Below are 22,426 nucleotides of genomic sequence, written 5' to 3' on the forward strand. Positions count from 1 at the left end.
TTAAAGAAAAAAGACTGCAAGACTAATTTACTTCCATGAGCAAACACGGAGTGTTTTAAAAAACTAAACTTGTGGGCATTACACACTGAACATGTTTCTGCTACAGACAAGGTAACTCCCTCATCTCTGAGCACCATCTCCAGGGCTCCTGCTGCCCCACCTGCACTGGTAAACACACAGAGGAGTGTTTGGGCTGTATTTCAGAGTTTTCACACATCAGAGATGCATTAGGATGGGCTTGCCATAATAGGGGTCAGGACACCTAAAGTAGTTGCCTGCAAGCTTTGTATTTATTCAAAGCCAATATTGACTTTTACAGGGCAAACTATGCTTAAGGCTACATAACTGATTAGTTTAAGCTACAGTTGTAGCTGTGTTCTACAGTCAGAAATGGCTTATGCTTCCTACTGTATTTACTTTGCTCTTAAAAACCTGAGATGTGTTTTTACTTCATTTTAAGATTTGGAAGTTCACAGCAGTCTACAAGCTTAAGTCAAACAGAACTGAGGTAGTCAGTTTTACTCAAATATGCTTTTTGACAGTCACCAATTCATTTTCACTTTAACTTGAACTCAACACATCTCTTGGTAGTTCCAACATATAGCTACAGCTGCTATTGCACTGACAGGACAGAACATGTTGGATTTTGCTGGCTAAAGCACCTTCCTTGCCTGACTCCCCAAAGCCACATCCAGTTCTGCAGTTCACAGCCAGTTGAATGGCTGCACATCAAAGAAGTTATGACAGATATTTCAGATTATTAAGGCAGTAATAGTTTTACTTCACTGATGCTCAGCTAAGACAGGTGAACCTGACTATAAGAGCTCTGACAGGCAGGCAGGTTTTCCCCTGTGAGTGCAACACACTATGGCCTCTTTCTTTAGAGCATGCATACAATTCAGAAGTAGGTGAGCACTGAGTTTTTGAACCATCTCCCAGTAATTCTCATGAAGAGAGAATAAAAAAAAAACCCTCAAGATAAACAACTGTGTTGAAGATAAAATATTCAATTAAATATGACAAATTTCACACTTACACAGACAGGAGACCAGCATATCAAATACCAAGCACAATAAATTAACACCAGTAAAAAAGTTTAACGAACAGTTATAAAGTTAACCAGAAAGTTCAGACAGTGCAAATATTTCACAGTAAGAAAAAATAACCAATAATTTCTTTTCAAGTATCAAAAGCATTGTTTTGTTGAGTGATACCATTTAAAGTGTATTATTGCACAACAGACAAAAAAATACAACATCAACCTCTGGGACCTAAGATGTATTCTCAAACCTTTCTGTTTTCTAGGAATCAATTGACACTGACTGCTGATTGTGCATATATTAAAATAATCAGTGTTCACTTATTAACCTCAGTGTTTCTTAATTGGAATTTGTACATATTTAAAGCATGTGATTTCTAATTTGTATTGCTTCTCAGAAACACCTACTTAAGGCTAGCCTAGGCCTTGTATAATTCAAAGCAAACTTAACCTGCAGTTAAGAAGGGGAGCTAGCCCAGTGCAAGGTATTCTCTTGACTGCGATGCCTTCAGACAGTTTTAGGTTGCAGCTTACTCACCTCAGTGGTGTTGTAAGGGTTTCTTTAAATAAAAAACCCAAACAGGATTATTTGCTCTACATTATAGAGTCAGAAACAAAAACAAACATCCTTACAAGTGTCCTTAGGTAGACAGACTTTGCTCCTTTCCTTCCTCTGACATATTTTGTCCATCGAGTGATTAACTTTGTACCAAGCTGTGCCCCCATGTGCTTCAAAACATCCAATTCTCAACTTCTTACAAATACTCAATCCATAGTATTTATATGTTCAAGAAAAAAGTGGAGGGAAGAAAAAAAAGCTAAAGACATATTTCTTTACATACGCAATACCATTTTTGTTTTAGAGAACTCACATGGTCCTGTAAGATTATAGCTGCCATTGCTACTCGTTTGCCCTTCAACAAAAAGTAAGAACAGCTGCGCTGATGTTCATACAACTTAAAAGAAAAAAAATGCCATTATTTAAGAAACAAACCAACAAAATGAAAAACAACCAGAAATCCTACCCCAATTTTACAGATTGGGTGTCAGCGCTGAAATGCCTTTGCCTAGCAAGAGAATATTCAAACATCTGATGTATTCGATTTCACAGTAGAACTGGCACATACTAAATGAGAATGGGATTTCCAGATTTGTCTTGGTTACCAGTCTGAAATTCTGCTTTGTGCACCTAGGAAGGTTTAAGTGAACCCCAAGAATTAGCCGCTTCACTGCAAACTAGTATGAATTCTGAGAAGCCTCAAGGCTGCAGAATCCAGTTGTGGGACAGTTGCCAACCACTAGGTCTACTCTATTAAATTATTTCTTCCCACCATAATTTGTAGAAATTGGCAAAACCACAAAATAAATCCCCACACCTGTTCAGGCCTGGGTTATTAGCAGTGGTGACAATTGATTTTTACATGGCTTTTGACTAAACCGTTGAGGTATATTTCTAGTTGAGGATGCTTTGCTGCCCGTCACACAGAGGTCATAACAAAAAAACCCCAAACCCTCAGTTCTATAACAGAAGAGTTCTTGTTTCAAATCTTGACCGAATTGCCAGCTAGTGTAATGCGGTTGGCATAGTGCATCTTGTTACTGCCTCAAAAAAAAGGTAAGTCAAAGGCTGCAATCCAGGAAAATACTGGCACTTATTGAGACGACAAGGTAAATTTTTCTCCTCTCAGACCCTATCTGCTTTTGTCAGCACCTCCATGGCTACTGTCTGCACCGATACTTGCCAGGAGAGATGAGTTTCAGCAGAAGACAGCTGCCTACAGAGACAAAAAACCTCCATGCTCCATAATAAGGAGTGCAACATGATGATGTATCATCTTGGAAGAGCTTCTTGCCCCATGCTTAACTCTATGCGCAGAGAAATAATCCTGTTAGCAGGGGAATTAAATTAGCCATCAACAGCCAAAGGGTTACAACCAGGCCAGATGAGCAGGAGCATAAGTCTAAAACAAAAAACAAAACACAGTAAAACTTATAAATGTTATATTTAAAGAGATGATAGAATAACAAAGAGAACACTAAAAAACATCAAAAAGCAAAACCATATTTGTGGTAATCTGCATTGATTTATTCTAGGTTTCAAGGCTAGAACTCAAACCAGCCAAATAACATGATTACTCTCCTCATAATTAAATAAATTTCTGCATTCATTCACTAATAGCAGTTAGGAGAAGAAATGAGAAAAATTTATTGGTGTGGCAAGGCAAGTGAAGGAAGCTGCCTATGGCATGAATGGGGAGAAGCAACATTTCAAAACCATAGACTCTCAAAAGACCACTTTATTAATGCTTCTGATCTGTATGGCTGTAAGTCGTGTAAGTACCCAAACCACAAAAACAGCAAGCTGAAGGGAGTGATAAAAAAGGGGAGGTGGAAACCCCAATACATGAATCAGGGAGTCTGTCCATATGGTAAGTAAGCCTCATGGCTGTGTGGATTAAGAAAAACATGGACACACATGTAAATTTGAAGAGATAAAAATCTTTACATATATATATATATACACACACACGCGCACACATGCACACACACACATACACATAAGGCCCAGTTAGAATTAAAGTTAGCTAGGGATGTGAAAGATAACAGGAAGGGATTCTATAGGTACATAGCAAATAAAAGACAGACTAGGGACACTGTGGGCCCTCTCCAGAAGCTATCGGGAGAACTAGCTACCCTGGATTTGGAGAAGGCTGAGGTTCTGTATGACTTCTTTGCCACGGTCTTCACTGGCAAAGGCTCTGACCACACCACCCAAGTCTTGGAAGGCAGATGCAGGGACTGTGAGAATGAAGACCTTGTGGCCACTGTAGGAGAGGAACTGGTTCGAGACCATCTTAAAAATCTGAATGTGCACAAGTCCATGGGTCCTGATGAGATCCATCCGAGGGTCCTGAAGGAGCTGGTGAATGAAGTTGCGAAGCCACTGGCCATCATATTTGAGAAATCATGGCAGTCAGGTGAAGTTCCCGATGACTGGAAAAAGGGAAATATAACCCCCATTTTCAAGAAGGGGAGAATGGATGACCTGGGGAATTACAGAGCAGTCAGTTTCACCTCTGTGCCTGGCAGAATCTTTGAGCAGATTCTCCTGGAAGGCAGGCTAAGGCACATGAAAAACAACAAGGTGCTTGGTGACAGCCAGCATGGCTTCACTAAGGGGAAATCCTGCCTGACCAATTTGGTGGCCTTCTATGATGGGGCTGCAGAACTGATGGACAGGGGTAGAGCAGCTGATGTCATCTACCTGGACTTGTGCAAAGCATTCCACACTGTCCCACATGACATCCTTGTCTCTAAATTGGAGAGACATCAATTTGATGGATGGACCACTCGGTGGATAAAGAACTGGTTGGATGGCCGCACACAAAGAGTTGTGGTCAATGGCTCAATGTCCAGCTGGAGACCAGTAATGAGTGGTGTCCCTCAGCGGTCGGTGTTGGGACCAGTCTTGTTCAACATCTTTGTCGCTGACATGGACAGTGGGATTGAGTGCACCCTCAGCAAGTTTGCCGATGACACCAAGCTGTGTGGTTCGGTTGATACCCTGGAGGGAAGGAATGCCATCCAGAGGGACCTTGACATGCTTGTGAGGTGGGCTGATGCCAACCTCATGAAGTTTAACCATGCCAAGTGCAAGGTCCTACACCTGGGTCGGAGCAATCCCAGGCACAGCTACAGGTTGGGCAGAGAAGAGATTCAGAGCAGCCCTGTGGAGAAGGACTTGGGGGTGTTGGTTGATGAGAAAATGAACATGAGCCGGCTTCAGTGTGCACTCACAGCCCAGAAAGCCAACCGTATCCTGGGCTGCATTAAAAGGAGCGTGACCAGCAGGTCGAAGGAGGTGATCTTGCCCCTCTGCTCTGGTGAGACCTCACCTGGAGTATTGCGTGCAGTTCTGGTGTCCTCAACATAAAAAGGACATGGAACTGTTGGAACAAGTCCAGAGAAGGGCCACGAGGATGATCAGGGGACTGGAGCACCTCCTGTATGAAGACAGGCTGAGAAAGTTGGGGCTGTTCAGCCTGGAGAAGAGAAGGCTGCGTGGAGACCTCATAGCAGCCTTCCAGTATCTGAAGGGGACCTATAGGGATGCTGGGGAGGGACTCTTCATTAGAGACTGTAGTGATAGGACAAGGGGTAATGGGTTAAAACTTAAACAGGAGAAGTTTAGATTGGATATAAGGAGGAAATTCTTTCCTGTTAGGGTGGTGAGGCACTGGAATGGGTTGCCCAGGGAGGTTGTGAATGCTCCATCCCTGGCAGTGTTCAAGACCAGGCTGGACGAGGCCTTGGGTGATATGATTTAGCGTAAGCTGTCCCTGCCCATGTCAGGGGCTTGGAACTAGATGATCTTAAGGTCCTTTCCAACCCTAACGAGTCTATCATTCTATGATTGTGTGTGTGTGTGTGTGTGTGTGTGTGTGAGAGAGAGAGAGAGAGAGAGAAACGCCAAGCATGACTTCAAATAGATGCTAAAAGATGTGAATCTCCTAGGTTACCGTTTTCTCATTCTAAAATGTAACCTACAGGCCTCAAGTCAAGCCTTTTTCCTCCATCAAAAAATTAAACTGACAAATCTTTCATATTCCGGGATTACAGCATTAACATTGTCAGTGGGAAGCTCACCTTCCAGCAAGGTGTTAATTTTGAAGGTTATAATAATGATATGGCTTTCCAAAACCAGCTCAGATTTTCTGGTGACTTGCTAGGCTAAAGTTGGATTTCTGGGATAATGATCAGAAGGAGACATGACATGAAATAATTACATTTCAGACACATTTCTCTTACGTTAACCACTAACTTGCACAGCTACACAGCAAGAAGCAGGGCGCCTTTGCCTTCTTCCTTTAAGTCCTGTATCTAGGATCTTAGAACAGCCAGGCCACGGCTCTCCTTTCCTGCTCCCTCACAGTCAGGACTGACACAAACCCTTAGAGTTTTCAGACATTTTATAGAGTTTCACTTCAGCAAATAAGGCAACCTACCAATTGGTGCAGTTCTTGTTAAATTAGAAGCTGGAGGATCCCGCTCTGGGGGACAGGAGTCACAGAAGTCTGAACAGGCTGGACAAATCAGATTTCCAACGTGTACCCAGCCATTCATCTGAATGCTCACAGTTAACACCTGACCTGAGCGGCTGCACAAGTACACCGTGTCCTTGACCCACACATGCAGCCCTTGTGGAGAACAAGAAACCTTAAAATAAAAGAATGAAAGTCAAGTCTGTATTATGATTTCTTCGAAAAATGTTCTGGGGGTTGGAGGCTCTTTCAGTAAGTTAGTATTACATTCAGCAAACTCTTGGTTTTATAGAGCATAGATTAGCTGCAAGTGTTTTAACGCATTCAGAGCAAGTATTTAGTTCAAGGAGGCTTTAAAGGACTGACTGTACTCTTTCTGCAATTATGCAGCTCACTAACTGAGAACCAGAGTAAGATCCAGCTTCTGCCAAGGACTACTTTTTTAGAGTTGTGCTGTTGTTGAAAGTGTCACCTTTAGTAAGGTAGTCCTGAAGATAAGGAGGATAATGAAAAGTAAGTGACATGCACAGCACTTTCCACCTTTGAAAAAAAAAAAAATCAGAGGGACTAGTTAACATTAAGCTTCAACAAAAGAAGATTCCAGTGTAAGTATTCGTACTTAGCTGCAGAGAAAGCATCACACAGGTAAGACAGGTGAAGCCAATAGCAAGACTGGAAGTAACACACAAACCATCCCAGTGGTCATACATGTAACCTGATGCATGATCTAAACTACAGGTCTAAAATAGTTAGAAGATAGTTATAAATAGAAGATAGATATAAAACACTTAGAAGATACTTATTTTCAAAGCATGCCATATAATCTAGTGATTAAAGGCAGAGAATAGAATGTACAGCATCCAGGTGCAAAGTTCTAACTGTCATAGTCTGTATTTTATGCCAGACTTCTCCCTTTAGCATAATTAAAAAAAAGAAAAAAAGATAAATGTACTTGGTAACATCCACTACCCCAGTCAGGGTAACTGAGTTTCCTCCTGCACTGTTCCATGACAAAAGCAGATTTCTGAATCAGACATACAGAGTTTGGTCCATACTTCTCTGCACCATAGTTTTTGGTAGGATCTAAGGTAGAAAGAATATAGTAAATTGCAACTTACTAGGGGAACAGAAAATTCACATCAATTTAATATACTAAAACTAGTCAGTGTCTCCACAGGCAATTCGAGGCTGGAATCTTTCAGACCATTAATCATTATCAATTTGGAAATTATCCTGCCTTGAATATGAAGTCGGAAGAAACAGAAGCCAGTATTTTCCATCAGAACTATGTGGGTGTGTTTGCCCCACAGAGAGTGCCAGCTGTGATTGCTGGCTGGAGGGCAGAGAGTGTTTGGTTGGGTCTGAGACAATTGCACAGCTAGGTAACACCCTACAGCATTTTGGAGCTCTGCAATATTGAGCATTCATGCACTATGCTAGGAGACAAGCCTGTGACCTGGTAATTTGCAATGCTTCTTCCCTTGAGAAAAACCACACAGATGTGGAACAGAATTATTTTTTCAGAGACTTAAAAAAGATACCCAGCCAACCAACCCCCCCCACACACACACACCCCTTTTGTCTTATATTTGGATCATTTGGAGTTAATTTCTGTTCAGTTCTTGTATTGGATGCGTTTTCTTCCTGTGTGTATAAGGTGTGCTGCGCTTCTCATCCCAGCACAACTTTTACACAGCTAGTAGTGTAAAACTAATTTCACATCAAATTAATTAGGATATATAGCAAGTTCACTCCAGATTAACAGACATAGTCTCTTAAATACCATACTGAAGTCCTGAAAACTGACCTGGTTGGTTTTCAATTATTCTACAGTCTGAGCTGCGTTGAAATTCACCACTTAAATGCCAACTGAATTCTTGACTAAAGGGACAATAGTCAGCAATTTCTACTGAGCCACCATAATAAGGCAACTCTTCTGCTGGTACTCCATCAAGACTGTCAAAATACTGCAAAACAAAACAGGTAGTGAACAGTTTGTGCAAAGACAAGTGAACAACATTTTATATAGAACCAAGCGCTGCAGGAATGCTGTTAATAACTTACAATACCTATGAAACAGATGAGCCAGAAGTATTTAAGAATACTTAAATAATGCAGAAAGATTCACAGTTGCATGTATCACTCCCCACCTCTTCCCCCCCCCCCCCCTCCCCCCACTTTGCAGTCATAGCATTCTCCAGCATGAAAAGAACAAATTTCTTAGCGTGCAGTGACACAAGGCAGCAGACTGGGTGAAGAAATAACTCTAAGAAAACATTCTGGGGTACTTATGCTGCACAGAAACATTTCCATCTGATATTTGGTTAGATGGCCAAGCGATATCCTTATTGCTTTATTAAGATCACAAGGCTTTTTTTTCCAGCCTTCAGGCTGCTTATAATATACTAAGAAGACATTTTTCACAATATCTACTCTTGTCTACTAGTTCAGAATTAAAAAAATGAAACAAATATAATCACCTGGCGGCAAAGCACAAGAATTAAAACAGTTAGTTATGTGCCAAAGCAAGATTCATTATACCTGATATTCCTGAGGTAACTGCTTTGGAAACTTCTGTAAGTTGCACACTGCTACTGCTCTTTGGTCCTGCCTGCAGGTTAGCTGCAAAGGATTACTCCTCAAAGTGTCACAGTATGGACTGATCAATTGCCTCCTCAAAAAGAAAAATCACATTAGATCAGTGTAACTGCTTTTCATAATTTAACTAAGCAGCCTGTCAAGTCAGGCTGTTCCCACTCTCCGCCACATTGGTCAATCAAACATAAAAGCTCTCACTTCTTCTCTGGAGGCTAATTATTATTTGTCTTTTTATTAGACCTTTCTAATTTGAAGAATATCAAACCAAAGTTACAATGCACCTATTTAATTTTAATGGCATTGCTTTGTAAATTCTAAAGAAAAAACCTAAAACATACAAGCAAAACAGGCCGCCACACAGCTGTGTCCTAGAAATTTACTAGTACTGTAACAAAGAAAGAAGGAAGGCTTTGTGCTGAAGATGCCTGTCATCATCTTCTGTGGCTTTAAGTACAATCCAGTAACGCAAAATTACATAGGCTGCATTTCCAATTAACAGGGACAAAATAAGATAGCAAACACTCCAGATTAAGTCCCTCTTTCCTCTCTAAATCATAGCCCTCTTAAAGTGTAGAATGTGCTTACACTACAAGATGTTTGGCTCTGCTTTTATTGTGTGGGATACTTCTGCTCTTAATACATTTTGTGTGCTCCTTCTTGGGTGCATCCTGAAGGTACTTAAGAGGGCATTCCTTGTTAATCTGTCTCTACTTCTTTTTACTGAGTTGCATGTGAAGGACAAACGTAAACAAGCATCAGAGTTTCTTCTTTAAAAAGATTGTATTCTTACTTCTGTCTCTTTTGGTCAATCCAGAATTTACAGCTCTTCATCACAAAGTCACAGCCTTTATTGCGTCCCCACTCTAGTTTCTCTGCCATGCTGTAATTTGCTTTATACCAGCTGCAAAGGCATTTTGAAATGAGAACATAGTTAATTAAAAAAAAATAGTGTTCTGATTAATAAAACAACAATTCAAAGAACTTCAAACTATGCCTCAAGGTCTTCAAATGAAGAAAAAAAGGGAATCTGTATCCCTTTCTGTCTATAACAAAATATATTGCAATTTCACAATTTTTCAAGTCACAATGAACTAAAAGAAATTTGCATTGTTTGCTTCGTCAACAGCAATGCATTGCGATCTTCAGAGGAACACTGCCTACAAGAAGACAAAATTTTTGACAAATTATGCTTTTGATCTGCAAGAAGAGTTTAAAAATTATTCTACAGGATTTATAGATGCAGAAGGTTTTATAGAATTAGAGATGTGTGCACGACTACGGGGATATGATATAATAGGCATCACAGAAACCTGGTGGGATGGCTCCTATGACTGGAGTGTTGGAATGGAAAGTTACAGGCTCTTTAGAAAACACAGGCCTGGCAGGCAGGGAGGGGGAGTTGCCCTTTATGTTAGGGATAGGCTGGAGAGTATGGAACTCTATCTGGGGTCAGGTGAGCAGTCCACAGAGAGTTTGTGGGTCAGGGTTAAAGGGAATATAGCTATGGGAGACATCACTGTGGGGATCTGTTACAGACCGCCTGATCAAGGAGAGCCTGCGGATGAAGCACTCTATAGAACAGCCTCACGCTCGCAGGCCCTTGTTCTCATGGGTGACTTCAACCACCCTGACATCTGTTGGAAGGACGGTACGGCCCGGCACAAGCAGTCCAGGAGGTTCCTCGATTGTGTGGAAGGCAACTTCCTTCTGCAAGTAATAGAGGAGCCGACAAGGAGAGGTGCCATGCTTGACCTCAGGCTCACCAACAGGGAAGGGCTCGTTGGAAATGTGATGATCCAGGGCAGCCTTGGATGCAGCGATCATGAGATGGTCGAATTCAAGATTCTCAGGACAGTGAGAAGAACATGCAGCAAACTCACTGCCCTGGACTTCAAAAGAGCAGACTTTGGCCTCTTCAGGAACCTGCTTAGTAAGGTTCCATGGGATACAGCCCTAGAGGGCAGGGGGATCCAAGACTCTTGGTTGATATTCAACCAAGCTCAGGAGTGTTGCATCCCAACCAGAAGGAAGTGCAGCAAGAGGGCCAGGAGACCTGCTTAGATGGATGAGGAGCTGCTGAGGAAAATTCAAATGAAAAAAGAAGCTTATAATAAGTGGAAGCAAGGACAGGTGGCCTGGAAAGACTACAGGGATGTTGTCCAGGAAGCTACGGACCAGGTTAGGAAAGCTAAGGCCCAGTTAGAATTAAACTTAGCTAGAGGTATTAAAGATAACAGGAAGGGATTCTACAGGTACGTAGCAAATAAAAGACAGACTAGGGAGAATGTAGGCCCCTCAGGAAGCTCTCAGGAGAACTGGCTACACAGGATTTGGAGAAGGCTGAGGTTCTGAATGACTTCTTTGCCTCGGTCTTCACTGCCAAAGGCTCTGACCAAACCACCCAAGTCTTGGAAGGCAGATGCAGGGACTGTGAGAATGAAGACCTTGCACCCACTGTAGGAGAGGAACTGATTCGAGGCCATCTTAAAAATCTGAATGTGCACAAGTCCATGGGTCCTGATGAGATCCATCCGAGGGTCCTGAAGGAGCTGGCAAATGAAGTTGAGAAGACACTGGCCATCATATTTGAGAAATCATGGCAGTCAGGTGAAGCTCCCAATGACTGGAAAAGGGGAAATATAACCCCCATTTTCAAGAAGGGGAAAATGGATGACCCGGGGAATTACAGAGCAGTCAGTCTCACCTCTGTGCCTGGCAAAATCTTGGAGCAGATTCTCCTGGAAGGCAGGCTAAGGCACATGAAAACCAACAAGGTGCTTGGTGACAGCCAGCATGGCTTCACTAAGGGGAAATCCTGCCTGACCAATTTGGTGGCCTTCTATGATGGGGCTGCAGAACTGATGGACAGGGGTAGAGCAGTTGATGTCATCTACCTGGACTTGTGCAAAGCATTCCACACTGCCCCACACGACATCCTTGTCTCTAAATTGGAGAGACATCAATTTGATGGATGGACCACTCAGTGGATAAAGAACTGGCTGGATGGCTACACACAAAGAGTTGTGGTCAATGGCTCAATGTCCAGCTGGAGACCAGTAACGAGTGGTGTCCCTCAGGGATTGGTGTTGGGACCAGTCTTGTTCAACATCTTTGTCACTGACATGGACAGTGGGATTGAGTGCACCCTCAGCAAGTTTGCCGATGACACCAAGCTGTGTGGCTCGGCTGATAACCTGGAGGGAAGGAATGCCATCCAGAGGGACCTTGACACGCTTCTGAGGTGGGCTGATGCCAACCTCATGAAGTTTAACCATGCCAAGTGCAAGGTCCTACACCTGGGTCAGAGCAATCCCAGGCACAGTTACAGGTTGGGCAGAGAAGAGATTCAGAGCAGCCCTGTGGAGAAGGACTTGGGGGTGTTGGTTGATGAGAAAATGAACATGAGCTGGCTTCAGTGTGCGCTCACAGCCCAGAAAGCCAACCGTATCCTGGGCTGCATCAAAAGGAGAGTGTGACCAGCAGGTCAAAGGAGGTGATCCTGCCCCTCTACTCTGCTCTCGTGAGACCTCACTTGGAGTATTATGTGCAGTTTTGGTGTCCTCAACATAAAAAGGACATGGAACTGTTGGAACAAGTCCAGAGGAGGGCCACAAGGGTGATCAGGGGACTGGAGCACCTCCTGTATGAAGACAAGCTGAGAAAGTTGGGGCTGTTCAGCCTGGAGAAGAGAAGGCTGCGTGAAGACCTCATAGCAGCCTTCCAGTATCTAAAGGGGGCCCTACAAGGATGCTGGGGAGGGACTCTTCATTTGGGACTGTAGTGAGAGGACAACGGGTAATGGGTTAAAACTTAAACAGGGGAAGTTTAGGTTGGATATAAGGAGGAAATTCTTTCCTGTTAGGGTGGTGATGCACTGGAATGGGTTGCCAAGGAAGTTGTGAATGCAGTGTTAAAGGCCAGGTTGCAGAGAGCCTTGGGCAACATGGCTTAGTGTGAGGTGTCCCTGCCCATGGCAGGGGGGTTGGAACTAGATGATCTTAAGGTCCTTTCCAACCCTAATTATTCTATTATTCTAACATAGAAGACTTATATTAAGAAAAAAGTAAAGAGATATTACAAACAGTACTATGCATTGCAATCCAATCCAAATATTAAAGGCTAGATTAAGAATAGATGGATTTTGAAATACATAAAGAAAAATGAACATACTAGGTTTACATCCTTGTATAATGCAATGCTTATATACACCCATTATCTACTGTGTTGCAGTTTGATAAGCACAAGTTCATCAATTCCAAGTAAAATCAAGTACAAAAAAAAAAAAAAAAAAAAAAATCAAACAACCTCCTTCCAACCTCCCCCCATCCATATTAATTCTTACCCTGTATCTTCCATTAAGGCTAAGGTGATCCTGGAAAACACTCGATTCTGCGTATGGGATCCAGTCATTGCTTCATTCTGAAAGTCACCAGTTACTATTAGCAAGCCATTGAAAAGCCTTATTGTAAGAAAATGCTTCCTATGAAAAAGGATTTTATTTCCAGTCCCTTCTTACTATTGACAACCAAATTCCAACCTCTTCCATAAAAGTGATCAAAAGTGCAACTCCTTTCCCTACTCCATCCTACAAAGTTTTCGTGTGAGGTGCCTCTGCCCATGGCAGGAGGGTTGGAACTAGATAATCTTAAGGTCCTTTCCAACCCTAACTATTCTAGGATTCTATGATTCTATAAGTCAGAAATGCCATTCCAAATTCTCGCTAAATCTTATCCATGACCAATGTGTATTTGTTTTTCTCTAGGCAAAATAAAACTCTTCTCTCTTCTAGCATATTTATCAACAGCAATCACACCAGGTCTTCTGTCTCCTTTTGGCAAGATGAAAGCCAAGCTCATTTAATTTTCTTGTGTAAGACTGATTTTTAGTTTCCACACAATTTCTAGTAGTCCTTTTCAGCATAGCCCACATGACTCAAGAAATACAGCACTCCAAATAAAGCTTTATTAGAGCAGCAGTTGAATTTTCCACCTCTTTTAAAAATAAGCAAGCCCACGCCATCCTCAAAAGAGCAACTCCAGTCACATTTTCCTAGTTAGTTTCTTAATCATCTTATAACTGGCAATTGTAACACCCACGTCTTTTTTCCTGCTCAGTCATTTCCATCTGATAAGCTTCAGGCTTACAACAAAAGTCACTCACCCTTAATTACACAATTCTGGGATTTCTACTACTGAACTTCATCTCATTTCTATTGTTTCTTCAAAACATGTAGCTGTCCAGCCTTTCCTCTCCACTACTGCAATTAGGAGGAGTTACCACTAGCAAATTAGTAGTGTCAAATTTGCTTTCTCCAATAAGAACCTGATCAAGACCAAAACCAAACTATACCAGTTACTTTCCAGATACAAAGTTTCTACATTTCCAGAGAAAGGAGACTAGCAATAGTATCCTATTATTATGCCAATCCTATTCAGCCCTTAGAATTATCCTCATTCTAATGGCAGTCTTTCCATTTGGCTTTAAACTACTGTTCCACACTAAAGGTTACTGAAAATCAGGAAAAGCTAACAATTCTGGCCTCAAGAAAAACACATTTTTCAAGATTACTGCCACAAACAGGTCTGTGCTGAAGCATTACCTTCTTGTTTACTTCACTGCATATAACAGTAACTAGAAAGTGTATCTCTGCAAACACACTACGAAGTTATAAATAAAAATAAGCTTAAATGAAAAGTGTTTTCAGGATGAAAAGCATTTCCTTGATCAGATGAGGTTCTGGAGTAGAGATAGCAAATGCTAACCCCAGGGCACATGAATAAAGATTAAGTCAAGATAATGAATAGGCAGAACAATCAAATATTGGAGGCAGAGGGTGACAAAGTTGAAATTACTCAAAGGACTATCCCTTTTTCCTAAGAAAAAGAAACATACTTTCTCAAAAAGGCAAATGGCAGACAAAAGTATGAGAAATTAAGTCTTTCAGTAATCATCTTACCTCAAACTCATACTCTGAGACTTAGCAACAAGATAAGAAGATAGATTTATCTAGAAATTGGATGTTTAAGTATTTTTAGCTTAGTACTGTTTGTGATGTTTTTGGATGAAATTTGATACAACTGCTTTTCAAGGCTCCAATAGGTTCCACTATAAACCTAAAAAAAAACGCAGAGGAACAGATGTTCCCACCCCCACCCCATTCCTAATATCAGCACTAACCTCCAACAATCTTTTTTCCCAGTGATTGAGCTCGGTACCCATGCCACCTTGATTTTCAAGCTCCATTCCCTCTAGAATTGGACAATTAAAATGTTTTCGAGCTTCTTCCTAGAAGAAAAACATTTCAGATCAACTCTCATAATATTGAGATGGATACCTGTATACAGTCCTCATGTTCTAGAATTATCTCTTCAAAGCATTTTAGCATTTCTTTTTCTATCATCTTGATTTCCTCTGAGGATAAAAACACTTCTACTGAGAAGCTGAGTAAGCCAGCAAGTAACCCAGCACCAAGTCTAACAATATGTCTACTTATCTCCTGGAAATACATGATGAAAGTTTACAAGACTAAAACACCAATGGAATTAGCTGAGAATGGCATGCACTCACTTAAAACCATAAAAAACCTAAACAACCAAAAAAGCGAACAGCATAGGAACACTATCACCCTGCTTCTGCCAAATGTTTCAGATAAAAAAACACTTTTCTACTAGGAATCTCTATGTGCCACTTAGTTTTGTATGGGGGGAGTGTTTTCTGCAAGATATCTGAAAAACCTTCAGAGGGATCACAAGAACTCTGTGCTTTCACAGTCAGGAGCCCAGCTACACTCTTGGTAGTGCCAGTGAGGCACTATCCAAGAGCACCTTTACATGCTCTGGCGAGTTTGTGCAGCATGGCCAATTTTAAAAACGGGGTAACTAAGTCTGCTCTATATACTAGGTTACATGTAAAACAAACAAGAAGATTATTTGTGGCCAAATATGATTAACATTGTAACTTGTTTCCAATCCAAGCATAGCTTAAGCATATGTTCCCTTGGGGGCGGGGGAGGCAAGACAGATTTCAAGAATACTTGAGGAATTTCTTTTTTAAATGTGACAAAACGTTCGCTGCATTATTTTGTAATCAATAAAATTAGAAAGAGATTAAAGCAATGCTTTTAAAGAGAAAAGTAGAAAATAGGATGAACTTACAAAAGAGAAAAAACAGTGACAATAGTATCTGTTAAGGCAACTAGATGTCTAAACTTGCAGGAAGACTAATCTAAAGAGTAGGATTAAGGAATCTATTCAACATCAGTTTTTCTTAACCTTTTATAGCTTACCTCCCAGTCCCTTAATTGTCTCTTTACTATGTCAATTTATTTATTTCATGCCCTTGTAAACCATTTTCCACTTCACTTTTGAATCTTACCCTCTCAACTAATTATACTGTCAGGGAAAGAGCATTCATTATTAGGTTATTATTTCCTAAAGAAGAAATATTTATGACTCAAGAATGTGATGGTAACTTTGGCATACAAAGTTTAAAATTTAAAGTTTATTCACACTTACAACTACACGAGGTGTTATCAGAAGATAAACAGTATGGCGCAGCATTTTTCCCCCACGTATGTCCCATAACCTCACTGCTTTATGAACGACTTTATTGCTCCACTGATACAAACCTAGACTGTAAGAACAACATTCTGGTTACACATCTTTCCCACAAATACATACTACTGAGCAAAGAATTATCTCTGTAAGAAACAGAATCATGAATAATTTCTGCACTTCCTCATGCTTTCCAAAATTTAAATTTATTATGCAACATTTCTCCTTTGCAAGATATGCATTTATTATATGCATATGTCTGACTTAATAAGCCAAAGATTATTAAAAAGATACCTGTAGACTCAAGATGTATTTTGTGCAGTTACTGAAAGTGCAAGGAACAAAATAAAAATCCTCAGAAATGCTATTATAAAAAAGGTCAACAAAATTAAAAGTTTTCTACCCTCCCACCTCCATAAATCGCTGGAACACTTCTACAGTATCAACTTAATGAAGAAAACAAATTGAATAACAATTGTTATTGAAGAAAAAATTTCTTCAGTAACAAGTCTGAAAAATCACACAATAGACTACACACATTCTGCAGTGTGCAGTCAGTTCTGCGTAACTATAAACCTTGACTGATATATGTCTTAAAAATGAACTGCACTGACATTAGACAGACTACAGAAAATACAAGTCTCAATTTAGTTAAGGTGTTCAGCAAGCATCAGACTTCAAGCACGGATAGTTTTAATGCTTAACGTCAAGCCTCCTGATAAATGAAATCCTGCCTTAGTTTGTAATACATGTGGATAATACAAGTGCTTACTGCTAATGTAAAGAAAGACTAAAAAAACAGCACACATGAATGTTTGAACATAATAAAGGGAAAAAATTCTAAAAATGGAATCAGGCGGAATTTTCAACAGGCAAAAATACATTCCAAAAAGGAAATGTGAAAATATCCTTCAATGGGAGTACAGAGAAGTCTCAAAAAATAAAATACCTTTCATTAAAAGGAGGGAGTCCATCCGCATATCTTGCTGTCAGAGGTTTTCCATCATCATTACGATAAAATGCAAACAGTCCAGCAGAGAAACCCTTCAAGTAGAAAACCAAGCACACAGAAACCTTTGGTAAGACATTCACATGCAAAGTCAAATGCCATGAAAGAATTATCACACCCACCACAGATAAACTGGAAGTACCACATTTCAAGGCAATTAACACAAATTGAAGGAGGCAAAGAATGGGCTTTCCTCCACCAATCATCATTCTCTGGCAACAAGCTGGAGGTACATGAGGAAGCAGGCACAGATTTCAGGGAAATACATTTTATAACATCAACCCTTACCAGTGCATGGATAATCTCATGTTTCACTGTAGATAACATGCCAACGAACTCCTGAGATTGTGTTGAAATCATATTTGGACACAAGTTAGCATATCCTGCTATTGGCCTGGAAGACAGTTTTAAAATTAAATTGTTTTCAGTAAGATACTAGAAAATTCAAATGATACTCACTTGAAGAGGCAGAAGGTTTAAAATAAAAATGAGTGCTTCCAAACAACTTCCCAAGTAATTTCTAAAATGTCTGTTAACAATACAGCAACTGTACTGCTGTCAGTTGAAATGGGGAGGGGATGGGTTCAATCTCTATAGTCAGTATTCGGCACAGGTGCTATCCTGTGTAAGAGATCTGAATTTTAGCTGAGGCAAACTATAGAGGTATAAAGTGTTACAATGACTACAACCGACATTCACTTCAACAGAAACAGGATCTTGAGATAAAGTTTAGACAGTAACAACAGAGGATTAGCTTTGACTTAAATGCCTTTCAGCTTTGCAAGTTAAACACCATTTGATGGTATTGTGGTTTTACATAAATACAGCACTTGTCTATTTCACTAACGATTTCTACTTTACTGCATTATGCAGCGCAATTAAAACTCCACATCTAACCAATTTAAAACACTTGTAAGCTTAATTTAAAAAAAGAGTTTGCAACAGAGGGAATACTTGCCTGTCCATTTCAGCTTCCAGTTGGCAGTAGGCTGCATATGCAATGATATTTTCATGGCCACACCTTTCAGTAGTGAGAGCACTAACGTAAAGTACAAAGTCAGCGTCTCGAACCCCTTCTTGGTCAGGTAAGCCAGTGGGCCCACAGTGCCATTCATTTTCACTGCACACCCTGCATTGCTTTGACAATATTCAAATGGAACAATATAAATACTCAAAATAATCAAAATTTTGCATGACAAAATTCAATTAGTTTGAAGTCAAGAATAAATCCCATTGTAAGCAATCAGAAATGAGAAAACTCCCTGCAAGGGCCGTAAATGAAACCAGAGCCAACTTTCAAATGACTAGCTTTTTTTATTTATTACACACCAGGAAGGGGGCAGCTTCTGAAGGAAACAAAAAAAAAAATAAAGGTCCACAGAGCCAGATATCCCAAAACTAGCACCCTTTATTTCCTACAAATTGAAAAATTCTTGGCTCACGGAAATAGTATACCTAAGTCATAACTGCTTTTCACATGTAGCATGGTACATTTGTAATACCGTAGCTGAAACTTCAAGATAAGAGAAAGAAAGAAATCTACTGAACACATACTGTGGTTGAATTAAAAATTCATGCAAAAGAACAAGTTGGAAGCATTTCCTGCACTGTGCTGCTGGTTCAGAAGATAACCTCTTAAAATATGGTCTTCAAAAAAAAATCAGAATTTATTATTAATTCTGGGAAAATCGGACAAATTACTCATGGACTAAGGTGAATTACAAAGTGAGTAGCAGTAATTTAACAAGCTTTGAACCTCATCCTCTTTGTACAATTCACTATAACACAGGCTTAGAGAACAGTAAACAGTCCAGTTTTATTTGACTTTTGGTTGAACAGAATAAACTAAAGAAAATCCCAGTAACTGAAGTTGTTCTATTCTGCCACTCAAACGTAGTGATCCCCCACAAAAAGGTCACTTCTGCACAGTTAGTAATATTAGCTTTTTAATTAATTTCCACAAACAATAATATTTCAAAGGTTAAGAAGCACTTGGATGGCTTAGCTTACCTGGAGATGTTTCACAGGAACTATAACTGGCCCACACCTTGTGTGGTCTGCACAGGCTCCTCGGCAGTATCTGTGAGGATCCGCTTTCCTCCTTAAGTATTGGTTTGTGGCACACTGCCTTCAATAAAACATGAAGGACAGTCAGCACTGGTTTATTATTAGACTGTAGAATAGTCTTACAGCACCCAACAGCACTACAAATACAGGTATTTAATGCAACTCTACAGTGAGAATTGTTAGTTACCCTGCTCTGGAAGACAATGCAGTTGGAGTATCCACATGTTTAAAGAGAGATTAGGAACAAGTTAATAAATAGGGGTATGTGTAAAGGAAACCAGCAGCATGTATACCCTTTAACAGCTCTGATACAACACATGGAGACGTTGACCATGGAAAGTAGGCAGATTTGTGTGTTCTCCCTAAATAGCATCTGCTACCACCACTGGGTCAGGTGGGCCACTGGTCTGATTCAGGAGGGCATTTCTTACGCTGCCGTTTCCATTTCAAAGGCTATACAATGCAATGTTAAACATCAAATATAGCAAGTGATTTTCAACAAAGTTTCATGTACCTGCTTAGTAATATAGTACCCGTGGATTTGCGCACTTGAAATGTCTTCTCCAAATAAGATATAGCTTGTGGAAAAAGTTTGCTCTGAATAGAACAAAAATAAAAGTCACCCAGCAGCAGTGCAGATATAACTCACCTTAAAATCATTAACTACCAAGTTATATGGTAGAGCAGAATAGCAAAAATCCAGACTTCCTAAGAAGTTCAAATGCTAGGAAATATTTTGTTTCAGTTCCAATATTCTGTTATTCCAAATATTTTACTAGTTTGTATTAGGATGGCAAAATGAGAACAGAACCAGCACTAATTTGAATGCACAGCTTCAAAGAGGATTCAAAAACTATGTACATCCTGCCCACTGAAACCTTTACACCTTGGGGTGTAGCAAACACCTGTCAAACAACATTCAACAGAATACTGGAAGCATTTGAAATAGAGGCATCATCTGTATACAAAGCCTTAGTCTCCCAGACTAGAGGATATGAAATTGCTGGTATACAAAGCCTTTAACTAAATTTGCACTAAGCTTAGCATCCCTGTAATAAGTACGTACAAACAAAAAGGGGAAGCAAATATGACATACCTTTATAAGGTGTCTTTTCTCAGGTAGCAAACTATTTTATAAACAAAACAAACAAGCTTTAGTTAATAGGATTTTAATTCTCAGATATGTGGCGGCCGGGGGAGGGGAGGGAGGGTGGGGGTGGTGGTGTTGGAATGTCACAACACTATACTCACTCCTCAACACTTCTGTCATAGGTGATGTTAATTCTTAGCTGCTGATCCACGTTTCTCTTCAAGACATGATTTTCCTTTAGAGGGACTTGGTAGACAACCTGTCAGGGAGAGGACGAAACCGCTGGAGGAGGACAGCCACATCAGTGGGGGCTTCCCGCTCCTCCCCACCTACGAGAGCACCTTTTTGTCCGTCTTTACACAAAGCCCCTTCCCCCCTTTCTCCTCCCACGCCGCCGGGACGGTCAGGCAGACACCGCACCGCACCGTACCGCACCACACCACACCACACCGCACCGCACCGCTCCGCCGCCCTCACCAGCGCTGACACCGACCACACCCAACGGGGGGCCAAGCGGCCAGACCCGCACAGCTCGGCCCGCGGAAGGCGGGCGGGCGGGCGGGGACCCTTCGCCCCCAGCCCCTCGCAGCAGCCTAAGGAACCCCCCGGCCGCCCCACCTCCTCGCCGCTGGGCACGCGGTGGTGACAGGACGAGGAAGAGGATGGAGGAAGGGCGGCGACACGGCCGCAGCCCAGAAGCGGCAGCAACAGCAGCGCGGCGGTAAAAGCTGCCAGCAGCGGCCGCCAAGAGCGGCACGGCCAGAGGCGCCCATCGCCCGGCTCGGCGGCCATCTTCGACTGCCCGTCCGCAGCGTCGCCATGGAGGCAGCGCCGGCGGTAGTAGTCCCCGCCAATGGGCTAGCGGGGAGCGCGGGAGAAGGTGGGGCGGAGGCGACGGACGCTCCTGATTGGGAGGAGCTCACCGAGGGGTGGGGCAGGGGGTGAGGCGAAGGCGGCGGAGGGCGCGCGGCTCGGAGCCGTGCAGTGCAGCGTAGTGCGGCGTTTGCAGGGTCAGCGCAGTGCAGTGCGGTACAGCACGAGGGAAGCGTAATGCAGTGCAGTGCAGTGCAGTGCTCTGCAGTTGAGCCTCCTGCACAGTGGTGCGGGGCAACAGTGTGGTTGGTGCCTGTGAGGCAAGGCAGTGCTGGGTGGTGGACAGCAGTGTGGTTAGGGGGCAGGGCAACACAGGGCGATGCAGTGCTGGGTGGCGCAATGCAGCGCCGTGCAATCCGGTTGGATGCGGTGTGGCACAATGCACTGTTGTGGAGCAATCCAGTTGGGTCTATGCAGTGCTGAGGGGAGCTGTGCATCACATTGCTGCAAGCCTCACAGAGCTTCGGTTGCCCTGCTGCTATTAAAAGCCAGTGCCCAGCTCAGCAAGGCCCCTCATTCTCTCACCTAGACCGAGCTCCTTGGTCTCTGGGAATCCTGCACCTAGAGGAGTTTTCTCCAGGCTCTGAGTCTGAAATCCTACAGCTGGGAAGCAAAGTCCTTTTGCAGCCAGCCCACCCCAGCACTTGAGTCTGGAGCTGAGATTTCAGTCTTCCTATGTGATGCAGCCCTTTTCTCAGCCCCCCAAACTCTGTACAAAGTATCCCTACATTTCTAGTACAGAAACTAGTCAAGAATCTCTTAACACCACCAACAGGGATAACAACTGTCTGGGGTTGTATAGTGCTTCATCTTGCAGCTCCTGCTGTGTTCCAAGGGAATTCAATTATAATGAGGGCCATGCAGATAGGAGGTGGTGTGTCCTGGCTCACCCAGTAGCTCTGTGGCAGCAGGGGAGAAGCTGGTAGATGCCTGGTACTGTCAGTTCTCTGTCTAGTTGCTCTGGCTAGTTCCAAAATACAGAAAAGCACCCAAACAGGCAGAAAAGGGAGAAAAGCATCCTCACCTTTTCACAGGGAGCAAAATCTATTAAAGCAGGATTGGCTTAAACTCTGCTTTGCTTTAAATGGGAACTTATGCAGGACATGTGTTGCACAGGCATCTGCTAGGAAGAGAAGAAATTTTTTACATTGCTGC

General features: G+C 41.9%; 1 protein-coding gene across 3 annotated transcripts; it reads right to left on the bottom strand.

The window, feature by feature from the left end:
* Nucleotides 1-1,852: 1,852 nt before the first annotated feature.
* On the bottom strand, nt 1,853-21,298 carry LMLN (leishmanolysin like peptidase). 3 transcript variants are annotated; one of them, XM_061475067.1, is made up of 17 exons: nt 21,017-21,298; nt 20,560-20,657; nt 20,405-20,435; nt 19,823-19,905; nt 19,252-19,369; nt 18,200-18,378; nt 17,530-17,635; nt 17,182-17,276; nt 16,194-16,311; nt 14,857-14,964; nt 13,022-13,098; nt 9,470-9,580; nt 8,623-8,752; nt 7,889-8,048; nt 7,034-7,164; nt 6,046-6,256; nt 1,853-3,000 (listed from the first exon to the last, which is right to left on the bottom strand). In XM_061475067.1, exons 1-17 carry the CDS (start codon nt 21,188-21,190, stop codon nt 2,906-2,908), a joined length of 2,025 nt encoding a protein of 674 aa, XP_061331051.1. In that variant the 5' UTR covers nt 21,191-21,298; the 3' UTR covers nt 1,853-2,905. The 3 variants fall into 3 exon arrangements, with proteins under 3 accessions (XP_061331051.1, XP_061330981.1, XP_061331131.1); XM_061474997.1 differs by having other exon boundaries at nt 8,623-8,755; XM_061475147.1 differs by lacking the exon at nt 6,046-6,256 and having other exon boundaries at nt 8,623-8,755.
* Nucleotides 21,299-22,426: the final 1,128 nt, after the last annotated feature.

Source organism: Pezoporus flaviventris, unplaced genomic scaffold (assembly GCF_033815535.1).
Source record: "Pezoporus flaviventris isolate CSIRO_AGI_PZ_B2104156 unplaced genomic scaffold, CSIRO_AGI_Pfla_v1 ptg000001l, whole genome shotgun sequence".
Classification (NCBI taxonomy): domain Eukaryota; kingdom Metazoa; phylum Chordata; class Aves; order Psittaciformes; family Psittacidae; genus Pezoporus; species Pezoporus flaviventris.

Coding starts and splice junctions, on each gene's coding strand:
- LMLN (XM_061474997.1), bottom strand. CDS start 21,190: ATGGCCGCCGAGCCGGGCGATGGGCGCCTCTGGCCGTGCCGCTCTTGG. Junction 17,636..18,199: donor CTGGAAGCTGAAATGGACAG/GCAAGTATTCCC, acceptor ACTGTCTTCCAG/GCCAATAGCAGGATATGCTA. Junction 17,277..17,529: donor ATGAGATTATCCATGCACTG/GTAAGGGTTGAT, acceptor TTCTACTTGAAG/GGTTTCTCTGCTGGACTGTT.